This window comes from Pyxicephalus adspersus, chromosome 12, assembly GCF_032062135.1.
Source record: "Pyxicephalus adspersus chromosome 12, UCB_Pads_2.0, whole genome shotgun sequence".
Taxonomy (NCBI): domain Eukaryota; kingdom Metazoa; phylum Chordata; class Amphibia; order Anura; family Pyxicephalidae; genus Pyxicephalus; species Pyxicephalus adspersus.
In genome coordinates, this window is record NC_092869.1 from 15,598,262 (window position 1) to 15,620,390 (window position 22,129).

At 38.6% G+C, this 22,129-nt stretch overlaps 1 protein-coding gene across 10 annotated transcripts in view; it reads right to left on the reverse strand.

Moving 5' to 3' along the window:
* Positions 1-22,129, reverse strand: part of ZFYVE26 (zinc finger FYVE-type containing 26) — a 387,669-nt gene that overhangs the window by 61,703 nt on the left and 303,837 nt on the right. For 8 of the 10 annotated variants that reach the window (XR_011922929.1, XM_072427512.1, XM_072427511.1 and 5 more), the window contains 3 exons: positions 19,835-20,032; positions 19,385-19,584; positions 9,931-10,072 (listed from right to left, as the gene is read on the reverse strand). Coding sequence is in view for 8 of the 10 variants with exons in the window: in XM_072427512.1 (XP_072283613.1) it covers positions 9,931-10,072; positions 19,385-19,584; positions 19,835-20,032 (540 nt within the window). In the remaining 2 variants the exon portion in view is untranslated. Of the gene's footprint in view, positions 1-9,930; positions 10,073-11,232; positions 11,470-18,807; positions 19,009-19,384; positions 19,585-19,834; positions 20,033-22,129 lie in introns of those variants that run through there. The other 2 variants (XR_011922930.1, XM_072427514.1) reach the window with 2 other exon arrangements.

The window sequence follows — 22,129 nt, forward strand, 5'->3', positions numbered from 1 at the left end:
AGGATGGTATCCTTTACAATGATTCCCAGGTTATGCTTCTCCAGGATCTATCACGCCGCACATTGGCTCAACAGGGATCATTGTAGGATCTACGTGTTCAAAATATTCGCTACTGCTGGGGATTTCCCTTCCAACTTACTGCTTTTAAAGCTGGACCCTCAGCCACGCTGAGAACACTGGATGACCTTCCTGATATCCTGGATACGTTTAACCTTAAGGAGATTGCTATTCCAGATTGGCCGCCGCTAAGTACAAAGGTGGTCAACCCACCAGAGAGTCCATGGCAACTTTCCACTAAGAAACAAGCACGTTCTCAAGGGAGCACCCCGACTAAGAACACTGATTGCCTCGAGATGGGTGAGATCTTAACGGTTTTCCCTGTTTGCCATTTGCAAATGCTTGAACTTTGTTTTTACCTTATATTAAGCAAAGCTCACAAGATGCCTTAAATATCAGCTAAGTGATCCCACACAAATGGGTCAAGTGACCCGTGTCTTTGATATTATGTTTTACTTTATTGAAGTGCACTTATTGTATCTGCTCATGTTTACCATTCATTTATACCTGTTAATTGTATTTTGCCTAATGATTCATGTTTACTATGGTCTTCCTCACTCTGTGGGATGGATAAATTTAATAGAATTCCCTAACCAACCCTAACCTTGAATACCCCTATTAAACCTCCATGCCTACCTAAACTCCCTAGATTTACCTACCCTACCTCCCTACCCCCTGACCCCCCTCCCCCCATTTGTTCCATTTTTCTTTAGTTTTTTTTTTTTTTTTTGTGTACGGTTTTAATTTCATAGCCACTTTATACCAAGCCTTGCGACTTGCGAGTATGGAGACTATCAATTCCAAAAAAAAGCGTACAGCAGTACTAGCTAGACTATACAGCGTGAAAACTCAAGATAGTCTTTCTGCAGGAAACACACGTCAAAGAAGGACATATGCCTTCCTTACGCAACCAGCATTATCCCATTGAGTACCATTCTTGTGCAACAGATGTCAAAAAGAGAGGGGTGTCAATTTTAATTTCCTCCTCCCTTCCCTGGAAACTAAAGGACCTATACAAGGATGGTGAGGGCTGCTATCTATGTGTAAAAGGGTTGGTAGGAGAGAAGGTTACCCAGACCACTATTTATACGCCCTCGACGAACCAGGAATCCTTTTTAAATTCAAATCTAGAGCACCTCAAGAAATTCAGGGGGGTACTCTGGTGTTAGGAGGGGATTTTAATTTTACTCCTGAACCATTATTGATATCCACCAAGGATGGTTCAGGTGGAATACCAAGAGGTGCTAGAAGACCCTACTTCATCACAAAATGCTAAATATTTGGCGTATTCTTAATCCCAGTGAAAAGGACTACACGTTTTTCTCCTACCCACACCAGACATATTCCACAATCGATAATTTCTGGATTTGCCAAGCTGACCTACACAGTGTTAAAGGGTGTACAATAGGAGAAATATTTCTTTAAATATTCAGATGACTCACAAAAGACCCAGATTCTTGAACTGGCAGCTTAATGAGAACATTCTGAGAGAATTAGTGATAGTAAAGAAATTGAAAGAGAATTGGAACACTATTTTGTCACAAATAATACGCGGGGCAACAACCCCTTAGTAGTTTGGGAAGCCCACAAGGCCGTCATTGGAGGTCACCTTATTAAACATGGTGCAAGGCTTAAAAAAGCTAGGGAGCAGGAAATTTTGAATCTCCTTCATAGCATTGGGGAGCTTAAAAAAAAAATCATAAAAGGGACCCCACGGCAGAACTGGGCCAAAAGTTGCTCTTCCTGAGATCTCAATTGTCAATTCTACGTCTCAAGCCAAGGCTACTTTAGTGAATGCAGAAGATCATACTATGAATATGGGAATAAATGTAGCCGTATTCTAGCAAAAGATCTGTGGGGGCAAAGAGGGGTACATTTGTTCCATTTATTGTAGATGAAAAAAGGGACTAAGAGATATCAGGTCTGAGACATTGCAGCAGATTTTAAAAAATATTATATGTCACTACACAATATCAATGCCCCGGATCTTTCACCTCAACCATCTTCTGTGGTAGCAGCAGCAAAGGAGTACTTAGCCAAGGTTAAGATGCCCACACTTTCACCCAGTGACATTGAGACTTTGGAGTCCACAATCAGTAGTGATGAGATTTTGAAAGCAATAGCGAGTACACCCCTGGGTAAGACTTCAGTCCCAGATGGCTATTCCCTGGCCTACTACAAAAAGGAAATATTGTTGCCTCATATAGCAAACACTTTTAACGCTATTTCACTGGGTAAAGCTTTCCACCAAGACTCTCTAAGGGCACACATACAGTAATTCCAAAGGAAGGGAAGGACCCGGCAAACTGCTCAAGCTATAGACCCATCTCCCTTCTCAACCAAAACTTAAAACTTTTTACTAAAACCTTGGCAATGAGACTATGAAGGGTCATCAAGAAACTGAGTTACACAGATCAAGTGGGGTTTGTACCGTTGAGGGAAGCTAGTAATAATACTACCAAGGTACTTAACTGGATCTAACTGGCTTCCTCGCACTCTACGCCTGTCCTCCTGCTATCCACGGATGCAGAGAAGGCATTTGATAGAGTTGATTGGACATTTATGGATCAAACCTTAATGCACATTGGTTTAGGGCCAAATACGTTAGCTTGGATAAGATCAATATACTCCTGCCTATCAGCAGCAATCAGGGTTAATGGAACACTCTCAGAATATTTCCCCATATCAAATGGCACCTGCCAGAGCTGCTCTCTTTCTCTGCTTATATTTATCCTGACACTAAAACCCCTGTTAAGGGCTATAGGGCCAATTCGGATATTACAGGACTAAAGTTAAGTAAGAAAATGCAAAATTGCAGCGTTTGCTGACGACCTCTTGTTTGTACTTTGCAATCCGGTCACCACGCTATCGAGCCTTATGAAGGAACTAGCCATTTTTGGTTCTCTTTCAAAATTTAAAATTAATTACAATAAATCAGAGGCATTAAACATATCCTCAACCCAAGAGCAGAAGGAACTAATTTAGAAGAATTACTCCTTTAAGTGGGCCTCTGGAGGTCTGCGATATTTGGAAGTCTTCCTCGCCAAAGACCTGTCTAAAATTTTCAATTTGAATTTTTCACTTCTTTAACAGATAAAATCAGATTTACTAAAATGGAGATCTCTCACTATATCATTGTTTGGCAGAGTGCAGGTGATTAAAATGAATGTGCTATCAAGTTTTCTATACCTTTTCAGACCCTACCAATTTGGCTACCCAAGTCCTTTTTTAATAAAATACATGCAGCAATTTTTTAGTTTATTTAGGGTGATCAAAAGCCCAGACTGAACCGTAATTTGTTATTCCAATCCAAGGCAGTGGGAGGTCTGGAGTCCCTAACCTGCATAAGTATTATATGGCCTTTCATCTGGTGAAGGTAATAGATTGGGCTGGAAATATTTTTTTTAAGCAATGGGTAGGACTGGAGTAGTTGGCCAGAGGGCAAAATTTATCAGCAGTGCCATGGTTTGAAAGTAACTTGGTGACGAAGCTCAAACAGCATCCCTTGATAGGACCCACCCTAAAGGTGTGCTCCCCAATATGGCACCATCACTATCCCCGCTCTACCCACTTCTTGACAACCCGGCATTTGAGCCAGGTATAGATGACCCGTACTTTGTTCATCTTAGAGGACTGGGTTACTGTAGGGCATTAAACTTTATGCACAGAGACTCCCGGCTTCAGATTTCGAACTTGGTGAGTTTGGGTGTATCGAAACCCATTGGTTTTTGAAGAGCAAGACAAGTGGCACATTTTTTATATATAGTTATATATAGTTATATTCTGAGCTTCTAGAAAATCATCCAGCTTTTTCTTAAAGCAATCTATAGTAGTTGCTGAAACTACTTCCTGAGAGAGCCGATTCCACATTTTCACAGACCTTACAGTGAAGAATCCTTTCCTTATCTGGAGCTTAAACTTCTTTTCCTCCAGACCCAAAGAGTGCCCTCTTGTTCTTTGTAATGATTTCAAAGCGAATAATGGGGAAGAGAGTTTTATATATGGACCATTTATATCTTTATACAGGGTGATCATATCCCCCCTAAATGTCTCTTCTCAAGTGAGAAAAGATTCAGTTCAGCTTATCTCTCCTCATAGCTGAGCTCCTTTATTCCTTTTTTTTTTAGTTTAGTTGCCCTTCCCTGCACCCTCTTCAATTCCACAATGTCCTTTTTGTGAACTTGTGCCCAAAACTGGACTGCATATTCCAGATGTGACCTGACCAATGCTTTGAACAGGGGCAGGATTATGTCTCAATCTCTGCAGTCTATTCCTCTTTTAATACAAGAAAGGACTTTGCTAGCTTTGGATATTGCAGCTTGGCAATGCATGCTGTTATTAGGCCTATGATGTACCAGAACCCCCCGATCTATTTCCAATTTTGACTCCCCCAAATGTATTCCCCCTAGACAGTATAAAGTATGCACGTTGTTAGCCTCCAAGTGCATAACTTTACATTTATCTATATTAAATGTCATTTGCCACTTGGCTGCCGAACCAAACAGTACATCCAGGTCTGCTTGTAGATTATAGACATCCTGTATGTACCTAATTCCATTACATAGTTTGGTGTCATCTGCAAACACAAAAATGGTACTTTTAATCCCAAACTCTATATCATCTATAAAAACAGTAAAGTCCCAAAACTGAACCCTGGGGTACACCACTAATAATCTTAGACCATTCAGAGTATGAATGATTAATTACAACTTGCAGGATGCGGTCTTTAAGCCAGTTCTCTATGCATTTACAGATTGATTTTTCTAAACCTATTGACCGTAACTTGCATATTAACCGTCTGTGGGGTACGGTGTCAAATGCTTTAGCAAAGTCCAAGTACACTATATTAACTGCTACTCCACTATCTACCTGTTTATTTACTTACTCATAAAAAGAGAGTAAATTTGACAACTTCGGTCTTTCTTAAAGCCATACTGACTATCACTTATAATATTATTTTCTAGCAGAAACTCCTCTATATGGTTCTTTATCAAACTCTCTAGGATCTTTCCAACTATGGACGTTAAACTAACCAGTCTGTAGGTACCTGGTAATGACTTTCCTCTATTTTATAGATGGGAACCACATTGGCCTTACGCCAATCCATCGGTACCTTGCCAGTGACTAAAGAGTCTCTAAAAATTAGAAATAATAGCTTTGAAATAACCGAGCTCAGCTCTTTGAGGACACGTGAATGTAATCCATTGGGTCCTGGTGCTTTGTCAACCTTAATTTTTCCCAGCTGTTTCTCAATCATTTAAGGCAGTGACTTTGCTATTATGAATTTGGACTTGAGCTCTGCCATTTTCCTTTGTGTACACAGAGCTAAATAAAGTGTTTAGTAAATCGGACTTTTCGTTATCTCCAGTTACCAACCCAGCAACATCCTTTAAGGGGCCTACATGCTTAGATCTGATCTTTTTGCTAATAATATATTTTAAAAAAATGGGGGGGTTTGGGGGTACAAAAATTTGCCTTACTTTCCTTTGCAATTTGTCTTTCATTTTGAAGTTTTGCACATTTTATCTCCTTTTAACATCTTTTGTTATATTCGTTTAAGTTTTCAAACGATGAAAGTGATCCTTGATTTTTATATTTTTGGAATGCCCTTTTCTTGCTCCTTATGGCTTTTTTAACATCAGCTGTGAGCCACATGGCTTTAAATTTTAGCCTCATAAACTTATTACCCATTGGAATATATTTTTAGTGTGCTTTTGTAGAACAAACCTGAAACATTCCCATTTCTGTTCTGTGTTCTCTTAAGATAATATTTTCTCCCAGTCCAAGTCACAGAGAGCCGCCCTTAATAATGGAAAATTTGCTCTCCTAAAATTAAATGTTTTTAACTTTTCTGTTTTTGCTTTCTGTTTACAGCTTACATCAAATGAAATCATATTATGGTCACTGCTACCCAGATTCTCTTTTATATGCACATTTGTTATAAGCTCTGCATTGTTAGAAAGAGCTAGGACCAGCAGAGTATAATTTCTAGTGGGGGCATCTATAAACTTTACCATAAAATTATCTTGTAGTAAATTCACAAATTTTCTCCCTTTTGCTGTTCCTGTAGTGCCATTTCTCTAGTCAATGTCAGGGTAGTTGAAATCCCCCATGATTAAAACACCCACTTTTTGCTGCTTTTTCTATCTGTACTAGTAGTTGATTTTCTATTTCTTCCTTAGCACTGTGGGGCCTATAGCAGACTTCAATGATTTAATTGTGTGTTATTCAACCCCACATTCAACTCCACCCATAATGACTCAACCTCATTGCTTGTTCCATCCGCAATTTCTTCTTTCACATTCACTTTTAGATCACTTCTCACATACAGACAAACACCACCACCCTTTTGTTTTGTACCCAGGAATATTGACAGCCCAGTCAGGCAAAGAACAAAGCCAGGATTTAGCAATGCCAACTAAGTCATAATTCTCCTCACTCATTAAGGCTTCCAACTCCCCTATTTTGTTTGCTAGACTTCTAGCATTGGTGAACAGGCTCTTTAAATCATTGCTGCTTTTACCATCATTGTTTGCCATATCCTTTTGTTTTTCAACTAGTTGCACTAGTTTTTATGTAACCCCCTCTTTACACATACTATGTTAAATACTCACCAGCTTTAAAAATGATTGTAAGTTTTTCTGTTTCCATATATGTCCCCATATTATACATTGAAATGTCTGCTGTACAAACTTTTACTTTATTATACTGATCTTCTGTACCTGTATACTGTAAGCCTTTTTAATATTATTTTACAAAATAAAGAATGTTATAAAAAAGAACACTGTTCACCTAGTTGGTATCCTTTATCTGCCTTTAATTCCTTCTGAAACACTGAACCAAAATAAGTATGCAGCTTAGGTGTACAACTAATTTCCATACAGTTAGTTGTCTGATAGTTTCACATACCTTATACAATCCAAACCATAAGATTAGCTTTACATCAAGGAAATTACTATTTTTTTCATGATGGACAAAAAACATTTAATTTTTAGTTGCAAAAGAAAACAGACAACTAAACACATGATCATGTATCATAGTTACTATGTAACTATGATACAAACGGTATCCTAACAGACTGCTTTCTAATTACAAAAGAGTAAAGGATTGATTAAGGAATCACCAGACTAGAAACGATTAGCGGAAATAAGGGATGCGGACATTGCCTACCATTTACCAAAAAAGTCTAAGTGACAATTGGGTCTTAACAAAACCCATAAGGCATATTGGAAACATTGACGTAATCTCTGTCTTGAAGCAGAATTAAGTGTGCCAATAAAGCTTTCCCAATTTTTAAAGAGTAAGTGTGCACTCTTTTTCTTGGGAAGTTTGGTAGGTGTGAGATAACCAACAATGTAGGATTGTTTTTGTGGCCACACTAGTTTGCCTAGTGTCACTATAGTAGCGGGTGCTATCCTCCCCAACCAGACTCAAAATTGCCCTGGCGTGGGTGGAAGTAAAGGCCAACTGACATAGGTCACCACTTGACATCAAATTGCTTTGATAAGTAAGTCCCAAAAGCTATGATATAAATGAACTCCAGGGGTACTACATTTGGGACAGCAATTAGAATCCGTTATTTCCATATGATAGGCTCTTGGAGGGTATATGTATACCCTATGAAGAAGTCTAAAGGTGCGTACACACTTCCAATTTTTATCGTTCCAATCGAACGACCGATTGGGCAAAAAATCGTTCGTAAAAAAGTAACCAACGACGCCGACGAACGAGGAAAATTGTTGGAAACGAACGACCGGACCGGCGGATCGGATTGGGCGACGATCGTTGAACATCGTTCGTGTGTACGGTCGTTCGTTGATCGTCCATGGTCAGAGCATGCGTGATGAACGAACGTCCGTTCACTTTCCTGTCGTGCACATAGTTCCTCTATCGCTTAAACGATCGTATCTATTGTGTGTACAATATCTACGAACGATCGTGTCGTTACCTCTCTGTGCAGGATCGGTGCTATACGATCGTTCATATATATCGTGCAGGAACGTTCGTCGTTCGTTTTCCGACGATAATAATTGGAAGTGTGTACGTAGCTTAAGAGGAAGCTATCCAAGGCACCAGTCATGAAGCACCAGGGAGATGAGGACTGCAGCTACATAAGCCTAAATCTGAAAGAGAGGGAGGAGCAGAGGTGAAGTATCAGGGATTCTAGAAGTTCATGCATTGAAAGAACACAATTGCTGTTTAATCCAAATCATAATTTTATATGATGTCATATATATGTACATGACTGAACAATTGAAGGGCAGAACATATGTTGTTCATCTATACTACTTGACAGAGTTGATGCTATTTTGGAGTTTGAGACTGCCCAGAAAACTGGAGCAACTATTCATGAGTTGTGTTATCATGCGGTGTTTGTTATGTATTTCTGTATGTATGACCATATTCGAATGTATGGACTTGTATATAACGTATTGTAACCATATTGTAACACATCACATCACACATATATATTCACACACATGTATTCTTGTTAATTTGCTGCTGTAATTTTCTATGAAGATTTTTGAATAAATACACACTTTCTTTATAATACAGAAGAAACAATTCTGTTATTAATACGCCCAAACAAATGAATATAATAATACTTTTTTACAGGTGCTATGAAGGTCCACAAGATCCTGAATTATCACAATCCCTCCCTCCTTACATTGCTGAAGGGTACCAGTGGCACAACTTGGTCTGAAATCATGGTCTCTCAGAGGGGAAAGAAGAGGAAATAATGGGCATTCAAGTGAGTGTGAGTGCAGAGCTTGTGCCATAGTTGCCACACAGAATATAATAAAGGATTACAGACAACCCCCTCTGGAAGAAGCGCTTTGTGCATATGCAGAGGGGTGCATATGTAGAGGGTTTGTGCATTTGCTAAGGGGTGAGAGCAAGGTTAGTATTATTCAAGGTGTTGTGAATCCAATCCTTAAGAATTCACAGGAGGGACAGTATATTGTAAGATTAAGAATTTAGAAGGTTAATTACTATTCCTTGGAATGAGTCCCATAGTGGCAGTTTACATAATATTCCAAGCAGAAGACAGGTTAAACTGGAAAATCAATATCCATGTGGTCCTCAGCGGTTAACAATATTTAGGGACACTTAAAAACAACTATGCTTTTTAGATCCCTATACGTGCATATGTAAAAAAAAATGTTAAAAATACATTTAAAATATTTTAATAATAAGAAACATTTTTAGAAGTGACTACTAGAAAAAGAGACTATTTAGATCTACAAATTCTGCAGTTTACTACTAGTTATGAGCTCACTGGATTTTTGGGAACAGTTTTTTTGTGTTTTTTTTTTCACTTATTGAAGAGATACACCAAACTACTTTCCGTGGTGTAAACTAAAAGAAAGCAAAAAAAGGCATGTTCACCTCAGATTTTTTTCAGGCTTTTTAAAACATTTTTACAGCCCTCAAACACCTACAAAGGCCTTGTAAAATAGTTTAAATGAAAATGAACAGGTCTGTTTTTTTGTGTAGACTTTCTGAGGCTTTTACAAGTGTTTGTTGAGACGCTCCATGTAGCTTCTAGGGTTGTCTGGCTGTCCAAAAGTCTCAATAGACTTGCAAATGCCTATGAAAGTCTATACAAGCTTTTGTAAATGCAAGCTTTTTTTTTTTGCCTGAAAACGATCCTCAATGTCCAGATTTAAAGCGTAGGTTCCCAGGAGCATTTAACAGCGATGTTTTTCAAAAGCAGGTCTGAACATATATATATTTTTTTTTTACATAGAGGGAGATGGGCCTATAAGATACATTAAGCTTGCATTTTGACAACATATGCTACAGTTTATAGTTGTAGAAACATTACATTAATATGAGATTTTCCTAATGAAATTAAACAAATTTACTCACTCTACAGGCCACATCTATGATCATAGTATTGTGTCCAAAAAGAGTTGGAGGTGGTTTGTTATGATCTTGACTAGTTTCCAAATTCTCACACCTTTGAAGGAATTTTGTAATCTCCATCTGAAGTTCTATAGTATTGATGTGTCTAGAGAAAAAAAAATGTATTAACAATTATCATGTATACAGTATATTCTTCCTTTGGATTGAGGATTTTCAACACTGTTTAAAAGTTTATCTATGTCTAAAATGCTTTTTAATAGTTTTGGATAGAATGGGGGAAGGTTAAATAGAATGGGGTCTCATTAAAAATATTCCCATCTATTTCCTGTTCTGAAAAAAACATTTTTTTTAGACAGGATGTGAGGTAAAATCTGCAACAGTGAAACAGTCAATTAAAAGATAACAGAGGTTCAATCATTCTTGCAGTTACCTGTACTCTTCTGCCCTCAGGACCTCCCTAGTTCTATATACAGATAAAATTGTAGAAAGGAACCCCTTCCCAGTGGAACCAAGTATGCCCAAACTGATCAGAATTCTGACCCTGAGAAGCAAGGAGGTCCCTCTAAGGAAGCACAGATGCAATGTACAATAATACAATGGAATACAAGCATTAGCTGTATTCAACAAATAATGTTATAAAACATTCTGATACCTTCCCTTAGGAGAAAGAAAGAGCAAAAAAGGTTAGCTCAGGCTTAAGTATTGAACTGTCAGTAAGATTATACATATTATATCAGGGATTACAGACTAGAATATGGACAGAACTGCAAACTCCAAAACATATGCACAAGAGTATTGGACTCCTTGATACATTTTTCTCTTAATAATTATTTTATTGGATTTTTCACTTTTATGGGTTGTAACAGAAAAAAGAAAGGGGGAGAGGAGATTTATATTTCACATAGATGTTTTGATATCATTCAGAACAATATAAATCAAATACAATGGTGAAAAACAAGATGATACAAAACAAGTGGGGAAACAGGGAGTAGGAGAAGGAGATCAGCTGGTAACCTCAATAACTAACAAAAGTCAAACCATTGAAAATCTACTTATGCTACCCAACAAATGAAAAGTTTGTTTTGTATATTATATTTTCAGTCGTTTTTTGCCAATTTGCTGCTATTTGTCCTTGATACATTTTTAGCAAGTTGCACCACAGTACAGGTTCATCTTCTCCAGAACAGATAATGTTGTATACCACCAATGGAGAAGTTTATAACCTGTTGAACAACAACCCCCCCGCCAAGTCTAAGAAAAATAAAGGACCAGCCGCCTCCCCCCCCCCTTTTGGGCAATACTCACGGGGATCCCTCTTCCTGTGTGCTGCCCAGCTCTTCCTTATCGCATTTGCATATGGTGGGCTCAATAGTGCACTGTCAGTCAGTTTAGTCTTGCTCCCCAAGAGTGGGTGTGTTCAATAGACCTCGGAGATCAGCTCTGCTGCTCCCCGTCCACCTTGTACTGTGAGATAATTCTACCCTTCGAACACCAGTCCTAATATGAATCAGGGATCTTTTCCTATTAATTATTATTATGCCGCTGTATTTGTAAAAAAAAAAAAAAAAAAAAAAAAAAAAAGTGCCAATTTTAATGTGCATATTTGAGATCACTATCTTTCTTTTTTCAATGACAGAAAAGTCCCTCCTGCACATATCTGTTCTTGGAGCCCAAGCCTCCTGGAATTCATGACGTGCGTATCCCAGGAGGCTCTGCGTTCTTCTCCAGTCTTTACCGCCGTGGTGGTAATAACATTATGAGAAATTGAGTTTGCATATTAGGCATTGAACATTAGGGTACTGCCAATTGTTTGTGCGCTGCGGTGCCTCAAATAAAAATGTGCCCGCTCACCAAACTTTAAGGCTGCATTCAGATTGGCGGTGAGGTGGCACTGCAGTTACCCCTTCCTCATGCCATGGAACCCTTGCCCAGGGAAGATGCTCAATACTGCTCACTGCCACTAAAATCTGCAGATGCCGTTTTTGCAGTTTTGTAACACGGTATCACTGTGTTTGTTATAGTAGGTAACCTATGTACAGTAGCAACCTGACCGGCTGATTAATGGATCCTTGCTTAAGAGATCATTATTTGTATTAAGATGTCAAAATGTATTCAATAAGAAATTATCACTGAATATAGTTCTAATATTGGCCTAAAAGAACCCCATTTGTCTGTGCTTTTGTTCTCTATGTATACTCGGAGTTGGCATTATCCCAATTGAAGGAAATTCCAGGAGCTCATCTATGTAGTACCATTCCACTATTACACATTAAAACTTTCTCCCATTGGCTTATGAAACATCATTCAACCAGGCAGCAAAAAATGTGTTTATTGAGTCTGGGTGAGTAAAGACACCATAAAAATAGGTAGGAGGATAAAACCGTCTGGGCAACTTGCTAATTTTCAATATATGAGGAGAAGGTTCTCAGAAGGAAGATGGGAGCTGAGTGTCTCAAGGTTCTCAGAAAGTAGATGTAAGGGGGCTTCAAAATTCTTCAAGATGACTTTTCAATTTAAACTGTCCACATTCTGTGAATTCACACAGGAGATTGGCGAGGGTAATGAAAGGTTTAATGATATACAAAAGCAAATCACCCGCATAAGCTTTGTAATGTTTTTCCTACTGTCAAGCCTGTCTAGTCAGATCCATCTCCGAGATGGTCCTAACAATAGAACAAATTGTAGGGGAGATAAAAAGACCCAGGCGGGGGTAGCCTATTTAAAAATAAATAAATAAATAAAAAAAGGTGGAGAAAAAGTTAAAAAATTTATCTCAGGCCCCGTAGGGGCTTGGATCAAGGACAGCAAGCAAGTTTTGATTCCTTTGTGAATAAGGGTAAGTTTTAGGAAGTGCCAGGTTACCTGATTTAGCAAGTAATTATGATATCATGTTCCCCCTGAAGAAACAGGAAGCTACTTTGATCTAGGTAAATGTTAAAAGACGTGTTAACCACAATGACCACAATTTAAAGAAGAAATAGGCCTGTAAATAAGAACAGTTGTGCAGATCCTTGTCAGCTGTAATATGGGGAGACAAGGTGTCAACAGGATAAGCAGAGCCTGCTGCTTATTTAACTATGGCCTGCTGCATGGGATGGGCTTAAAAAAGAAAGACACACAAAGGATGAACACTTGACCCCATATATCAGCTGATATAAGTTCCACAGGTGAGGAATCAGGAAAACAATTCTTTATTCCTCACCTCCACAGCATCCCATACCACACACCCCAAAGGACAACAACCAAACCATTTCAAGGTGCACCAACAGAAAATTTGAATTCCACTTACACTCACATACCCAATATGGCATCCCCCCTCTCTTGAATATGGAGCTTCAGTGGATTTACTAAATGCATACCCTAATTACTTATTGAGGAAAATATTTCCCAAATACCTCCCAATATTTAGGAAACCCTTGCTTCCTGCCTATCCTACCTCCTGCAGCCACACCAAACTTTAATGAGCATGCAGAGATGACCCACATGCCAAAGGCCTATTATCCTCACTATACTCTACTTTACTCTCCAGTTTTTATAGGGGGTCAACTTCCTATATAGCGCCCTGGACCCATGATGTGGGGCAGGAGCTCACCAAGGAACCATGGGAGGAGGTGCTCTCCGACTCAGCCAGAGGCTCGCAGAAAGAACACCCTTATGATGGAAACAACAAATAAAGTTCCGTTCAGGAGGCACCTGACCCCACTCAGTCTATCTAAGATCTACCCTTCCTCCCCTCTATGCTTCTGAGGTTGTTGTGAATGTTTCACGTTTTGTGGGAGTGCCCTAATGCCCAACTGTCTTGGACAGTGGTATTCCAATATGCTAATTCAATTCTGGGTCTCACATTACAACCAGTACCCCACCATGGCATTATTGCAGTTGGTCCTGGGAGACTACCCAAAATTGGTACTTACTCTACTGCCAGATTCTTTGAAGCAAAATTATAGCCAGGGCATGGAAGACCCCATGGCACAACTTTGGTGTAAACTCATATGAAGGAGGTCTTTGTGAACAAACAACTGGCAGCCATGGTCCTGGACTGCTATGAGGAATTTGGCAACTTTGGATTGATTTTACCTTCCAAGGTAAATTTGACACAATGCACTTGGGCAATTAATAATAGGCATTTAGCATTTCTCCTGTATCCTTCTATACCCATTCCTTTTTTTCCTCCCCTGTGTGTGTTGAGGTGTTGGTGGCCAATATTGGATAAGGAATCAATGTTGTATTATATTTGTTTCTTTATCTCAAATGTTATTCAGTGCATAGATTAAAACACAGTTGAAGCTGTTCTGATGACATGTTTACAATGTTCTTTTTATGCAATTCCAACCTGTATTTCGTACAGGTTGTCCTATTTTGATACATGTTCCAATTAGGAGATTATTAAGAGTTCCAAAACAAGATTATTTTATGGTACAGTTTATAGAAGCCCCAACTAGAAATGATACTCTGCTGGACCTAGTTCTTTCTAACAATGCAGAGCTTATGACAAATGTGCATATAAAAGAGAATCTGGGTAGCAGTGACCATAATATGATTTAATTTATTATAAGTTAAAAACAGGGAGCACAAACAGGAAAGATAAAAACATTAAATTTTAAGAGAGCAAATTTTCCATTATTAAGGGTGGCTCACTGTGACTTGGACTAGGAGACAATATGGTCCTTAAAGAACACAGAACAGAAATGAGATTGTTTCAAGTCTGTTCTACAAAAGCACACAAATAAAATGTGCAAAACTTCAAAATGAAACACAGATTGCAAAAGAAAGTTAAGGCAAACCCCCCAAATTTTTAAAAATATATTCATAACAAAAAGCTAAAAAAAATAGCAAAAATCACATCTGAGCATGTAAGCCCCTTAAACGATGTCTCTGGGTTGGTAACTGGGGATAAAGAAAAGGCAGATTTACTAAACACTTTTTTTTAGCTCTGTGTACACAAAGGAAAATGGCAGAGCTGAAGTCCAAATTCATATTAGCAATGTCACTGCCTTTAATTTTCATTTTGAGTCACAATGGCTCAAAATTGATATGATTGAAGCAGAAGAAACAGTTGGGCAAAATTAGGGTTGACAGAGCACCAGGACCTGATGGATTACATCCATGTGTCCTCAAAGAGCTGAACTTGGTTATTTCAAAGCCATCATTTCTAATTTTTAGAGACTCTTTAGTTACTGGCATGTTACCAATGCATTGGCGTAAGGCCAATGTGGTTTCTTTCTTCAAAAAGGGAGCAAAGTCATTACCAGGTAACTACAGACCGGTTAGTTTAACATCCATAGTTGGAAAGGTCCTAGAGAGTTTGATAAAGAAACAAATAGGGGAGTTTCTGCTTGAAAATATTATTATAAGTGATAGTCAGCATGGATTCAATAAAGACCACAGTTGCCAAACAAATTTACTCTCTTTTTATGAGGAAGTAAATAAACAGGTAGACAGTGGAATAGCAGTTGATATAGTGTACTTGAACTTTGCTAAAGCATTTGACACCATATCCCACAGACGGGTAATATGCAAATTAGGGTCAATAGGTTTAGAAAAATCAATCTGTAAATCGATAGAGAACTGGCCTAAACACCGCACCTAGAGAGGTGTAATTAATGATTCATACTTTGGTCTAAGGTTATTAGTAGTGTACCCCAGGGTTCAGTGTTGGGACCTTAACTGTTTAACATCTTTATAGACTTAATAACAGCATGCAATGTCAAGCTGCAATATCTAAAGCTAGTAAAGTACTTGTATTAAAAGAGGAATAGACTGCAGAAATCGAGACACAATCCTGTCCCTGTACACAGCATTCATCAGACCACATCTGGAATATACAGTCCAGCTTTGGGCACCAGTTCACAAAAAAGGACATTGTGGAATTGGAGAAAGTGCAGAGAAGGGCAACTAAACTAATAAAAGGAATGGAGGAGCTCAGCTGTGAGGAGAGATTAGCTTAACTGAATCTATTCTCCCTTGAGAAGAGATGTTTAAGGGGGATATAATCACCCTATATAAATATATAAAAGGTCCATATAGAGAACTCCCCTCCCAATTATTCACTTTGAGATCATTGCAAAGAACAAGAGGGCACTCTTTGCGTCTGGAGGGAAAGTTTAATCTCCAGATAAGGAAGGAATTCTTGACTGTAAGGTCTGTAAAAATGTGGAATCGGCTCCCTCAGGAAGTAGTTTCAGCAACTACTATAGATTTCTTTAAGAAAAAGCTGGATGCTTTTCTAGAAGGACAAAATATAACTGGGTATTAGGGATTTCAAGTAAAGATAACAGAGACTGTTGATCCAGTGAACATCTGATTGCCTCATGGAATCAGGAAGGAATTGTTTTCCCCTGTTGAAGCAAATTTTACCAGGGTTTCTTCCTCTGGACCAACTTTGTCTCATAGGGTTTTTTATCTGGGATATGCTTATTTCCCTTATTGGTTGAACTTGATGGACCTATGTCTTTTTTCAACCTCACCTACTATGTAACTATGTACCTATGTTGTAAGGCAAGTGGTACCTGGATTGTACTTCCCACTTAGTTAATATAAAGCTATAAAAAAAAACATATCAAGTGTTGCCACACAGTACCTACCCTCCTCACCTCTGTCCCTCTCATCATGCTCACCCAGTTTTAATATTTTTCCCAGAACACTATCATCATCATTGCCTGACCCTGACACAGACTATGCCAACATTTTGTCAAGAGCTGCTTTTCTACTGCTGTTTTATGAGACCTGTTCTTTGGTATTACCACCACAAATATTACCACTAGTACCATCACTACTGCCACTTGCAGAAGCAGGTACAGACCCAAGATAATGAATAACAAATAGTTTAACAATTAGTGTTATAACTCCTCTGGACTGAATAACTGTTGTGTATCACAATGCAGCTCCTCCATTTGTGGAGAGAAAGAAAAACAGAGACCAGAAGAGGGGATGGTGAATATTTTATATCAGTGAAAATATTTATGACTGTTGGGAATGAAGTAGAAATACCCTAGCTTTAATGTAAAGTATCACATTTACTGTCTTTATCCTCCTGTAACTAAAATGATGAATAAGTCAGCTAGTCTGCAAGAGGTGAAGCTTGGATGAGAGAAAAACAAGTATAACCGAACCTTTTGCTGTCCGCTACCATTGATATTCATGTGCTTAGTAGTGATTCTGGTACCCTACCTGACTTTTTGGTCTTTTGATAGGCCTATTTACATTGCCACTCCTATTTTGACCTGATGAGGATGTTTTCAAACACATCAATGGAACTGGCAATTTGTTTGTAACTAAACGTAAAATCTGTGAGTTGACTTCTATATACAGTGTGCATATATATATATCAGTGCTCAACCCAGAAATTTTTTTAAGCTGGGTGGGAAGAAATTTCAGGTGGGTGGCAGTCCCTGTATTGTGACCAAACTCTTTGGTAACCACCCAAAAACAGCCGGGTAGGTGCTGAAAAGTGCCGGGTGGTGCGCCCAGCTAAAAGTGCCTGGGGAGAACCCTGTATATACTTATATATATATATATATTTACCCTTCTACCTATCTAATAACTGCTGCAATGTGAGTGAGTGACTTTATATGAAACAATTAACTATTCTCCATCAGCATATATCATCTTAGAAAAAAAAACAGACTTATCAGTACATGTGTGACACGAAGAAGTTTTAGGTACAGTAAGATTTGAAATAGTAAGAAGTCTTTCAACTCAGCCTCAACCTGAGTGAAATGTTGTTGCAGGACCTTGAAAAATGCTACAGCAATTCCAATTTGCCTTGCGCTTGCTGGTACTAAATGAACTCCCATGCGTTACACCACCTCGACTCAATCAATCAAGATGGCCAGTGATCACAAGAAAAAAGAGAAGAATATGGCTGGGCCCTGTGGTGGAATGGGGACAGGTGAAAATAATGGGGATTAGTTCAGCAAAAGAAAGCCTGCACACCTCAACTGAAGCAATTGGTCTGATTTAATAAAACTCTCCATGGCTGGAGAGAATACACTTTCATCAGTAAAGCTGGGTGATCCAACCTGGAATGGATTCCTTTACATTTCATTTGTTATTTGCTAGCAAATGTTTTGAATCCTGGACTAGATCCATTCCAGGTTTGCTGGATCCCCCAGTTTCACTGTTGAAAGTGTATTCTCCCCAGCCTATGAGAGCTTTATTAAGTAAGGCCCAATGTTGTGAAGAGTGGACCAAAATCTTTCTACAGCGCACAATGCACAAAATTGATGAAGTCATACAGAAAATGAATAATTCAAGGTATTGAATCATGGGGTGTAGAAATGGCTTCCCCAAATTTTGCATTCTGATATGTTAAAGCTTAGAAATGAAAGACGTAAAATAAAGTTCTAGTTACATTTTTTAAAACCATGCAGATTTTTTGAATAACCAAGCTTAAAAAAAAATGAGAAAAAACAACTTCAATAAGGCTTAGTATACAGGGATTTTCCCAAGCGTTTCCCAAGCGTTTAAACTGAGGCTTTAAAAGCCCATGTTTCAAATTCCCATGCATTCCAATGGGGTAATCTACACCAGGACGTTTCCTTGAGGCACATGTATGAGCATTTTCTATACCGCTGCTTGCAACGTTTAAAAAATTAAAACGCAGGAAAATGCCCAAAAACGCGGGCACCCCAAATGCTTCCATTGATTTCAATGGGGCATTTTCCCACGTTTATAAGCACTTGAAACGTAAATGCATTAAAAACACGGGAAAATGCAGTATAAATGTTTTCCAGCATTTTAAAGGCAAGCTTTAAAACGCTAATGAAAAGTGCATAAAAATGCATATAGACACAATAGGAAGGTTTACATGCATTTTCTTAAACCGTCCGTGTAGACCCAGTCTAAACTAGTTCAACAAGTGTGATTTATCAAAATTTTGTGTAGGTTTTTTTTTTTTTTTTTTTTTAGCAACTTATCACAGTAGATCAACTAAATTTCCAACAAAAGTTTTCCAATGTTATCTTCTGGGCAATAGTAGCATTCTTTAAGTATTTTTCCCACTTCCTGAGGGTATACAGCCTTTTCTTGCATATGTATATGCACAGAACGTCTTCAAAGTTAAATAAACAAGTGATAAACCTGGAAGATAAGATGATGACAATATATCTGGTTAACTGAAGGCAGTGCAGGCTCTCTAATCTCTAATAGCCTGTTACATTACCAGAATGCATGTTAATGCACAAGACGCTCTGGGTTGGCATGCATTTTTAATAAATTCTAAATGTTTGCATCCAATGCTTTTTCTTGTAATGTGCTTCTAAAAAAGTGCAGCATCCATGATTTTTTGAACTTTGAGAGCTAAATGAATGGGCTGCCCTAAAGCAACACACAAATGTGAAAGACACAACTCTGTATTTTCAAAAAACTAAGACATAGTGGGAACATAGCCCAAGATGTATCTTTGCACAGATAATTCAACCATTATAAAAAAAAACAGCTATTTGATCAATTGTACCTGGAAATATCAGCTGCAGACATTTTTTTTCTAAATGTGTCAAAGGATTTTCTTCTGCTGCTTCTGGATACATCTTGCAAATATATTTTTAGGTGCTCCTTGGATTTTACAAGCCATTTCTGGTTATCACCCAAATCATGGTAAGTCTGAGCTTTGTGGCAGAAAAAGCGTATGCAGGTCATGGCTGCACGCACATGGTCCTGTATAAATAGGATAAAATCAGTTTGTAAATGTATTATTTTACTGTTGAATCCCTATAAACATTTAGGCCAATTCATATAACATATCTTTCAAACTGCAAACAAAGTTGGACATTAAAAAAAGAGTTCTTGGTCCCAAGAAAAAAAAAACTGCATAAAAATTAAAGTAGCAAGGGAATAATTACAACACAGCTCTGTAAAACATTTAAATTTTAGGAAGAAATATGGTTTAACAAGGGTAAAAACCTACTTTCATAAACTGTTGGATTTCATACAAGATGTTGTAGAAACTTTTTTTCTGCAGATGTTTACATGCATCAATGAGGTAAGTGCTCCAGCTCTCCAGACTAGCGTCAATAGATTCTAACATGGTTTCAAGGGTATGTAATTTACCATTTTCATAACTTGGCACAAATATACCTTCAATAAAAATGTCTCCTGGGCATTCCTGCCAAAAAAAAAAAAAAACACAGAGAACATAGAAAAAAAGAACAGAACAACATGTAGTGGAGGGTTATTTTAAAATACTAACCATATACTGTTCAATAGTTTCAATTGATTAAGTGAAAACACTAAAAAAAACAAAATTAATTATATGACCATATTTAGGATTGACAGTTCCTTGGAACACAATTAAAATGTACTGAGCAAGGCATTTTTTGGCAAAGCATAGCACATGCACTGGTGCAGAAGTTGCCACTCACTGTTAATGGGACCCATATGGCATGCCATGCATTGCCGTGAGATGCACAATGCATTATGCTTGTCATAGTTCTCCCCAGAGCTTTTTAGCCGGTTGCTCCGCCCGGCTGATTTGAATACCCCGCCCAGCTCTGGGCAGCTCTCATCCTCGGATGCACGGATCTCAGTTTTTTACCACCCGGCTATAGCTTCCTACCACCCGGCTGAAAAAAATTTCTGGGGAGAACACTGCTTGTGTGGAATGAAGTTTGTTTGGCAGGCCATTTAAATTAACAGGCTGCATGGTCACAGATTCACTCGTTAGAATATAATTAATCACAGATGCACAATTAGCAGTAGTCAGCAACAGTGTGTTATCCAGCTCTTAAAGCCCATTAAATTGGGATATACTGTAAAATAGTATGGTCACAGTCTGATTTACAAATGCAACCAGGCAGGGTCAGATTTTCTACTAGGCCATTACGTAGGGTGCCATGGCCACTAGGGGGCAACATTTCATTTAGCACTTATGTCCCCTCCGCTAGCAAATTAGGACTGGGTGTTTTTCTAGTCAGCTAATTCTATATTGGCTGAGCATAGGAGCATTTAGTCATGATGATGTCATGATAGTCAGGATTTTAATGTGTATAGTGCCAGCAGCGTGGCTTTTTCAAAATACATAGCACATGTATCTGTCATCATTTTGCATGGCCACAGCCATTTCATTACCTCACACAAGTACCCGTAGCTTATGCAGAATGGGGATTTCCCCACGTCTTCAGTAAAAAAACAAAAAAAAATGTGTAAGGCATCATATGAGGCAATGAGGCACTTGCTCTTTTGTAGTTGTATAACAAGTATAGGAAAGTAGGTGCCAGCTCAGCCACAGGTATATTTTCTTTGACGCCAAGTACATTTTCTAAGCAAGACACAGCACTTAATTTTTACAATTGTATTTACATTTTGTTCTATACAGAAGTAGGAGAAAAGTAACGGGCATAGTTTCATGATTGCGGTGTCTGCACAGCTGGGAACTGCAGCAAGGAGAACTGATTTATTGGTGCTTGGCATAGGTTGATGTTAACACAGAATGAGATATGGTAAAGCAAAGGCTCTCCAGCACTTCCAAACAACCTGCCCTCCTGCTCCCTTCCACAGATTTCTGATGACAAACCCAGCAAATAAAGTAGTTTGCAGCTCTTGTAGAGGAGCAGTTGGTGAATTACTGCATGCTCTCCATCTGACAGGGGTGGCAAGCCCTATGATGGATGGATGATGGGTCTGGTTGCCGAATGGCATGCTGCTGGGATTTTTCTAATAGGTCTGATTTGTCTTCACTCTTCTATACACTTTCTATTTCTTGCCACTGGTCTCACTTTTTTCTCTTTCCTCTTTTCCTCCCTCTCTTTATTCTCTCTTTTCTCTCTCTGTTCTTCTGTCCATTCTATCTCCCCACCTTTCACCCTTTTCTACGTCTATCCTCTGTCCTACCCCTCTCCCCTTCTTCTCGCCAATTCAACCCCTCCCCTCCTAAATTTCTGTATCCCCCTTTATCCTCCAACTGACACTGGGGACACTTCAGTATTTCTATCTTCCCAGTAACATCACCAACTCTGGGCCATTTTATATCGACCATCACTATTAGTCCCGCTTTTCACTGTGGTACATTGTGTGCTCTGCTAGTAATCCCTTCAGCTTGAAACAGTGCATTATGCTCACCATAACCACTGCCTTGTCTCTTTTTTGGATATCCCTTCTGTAATAAAACAAACTTACTTGCTTCTTCACAATCTTTTCTGTAATATACACAACATAACCAGCTGCCTAGAATGAACTCTTATGTGCATGAGCAGGAATTAGGTGT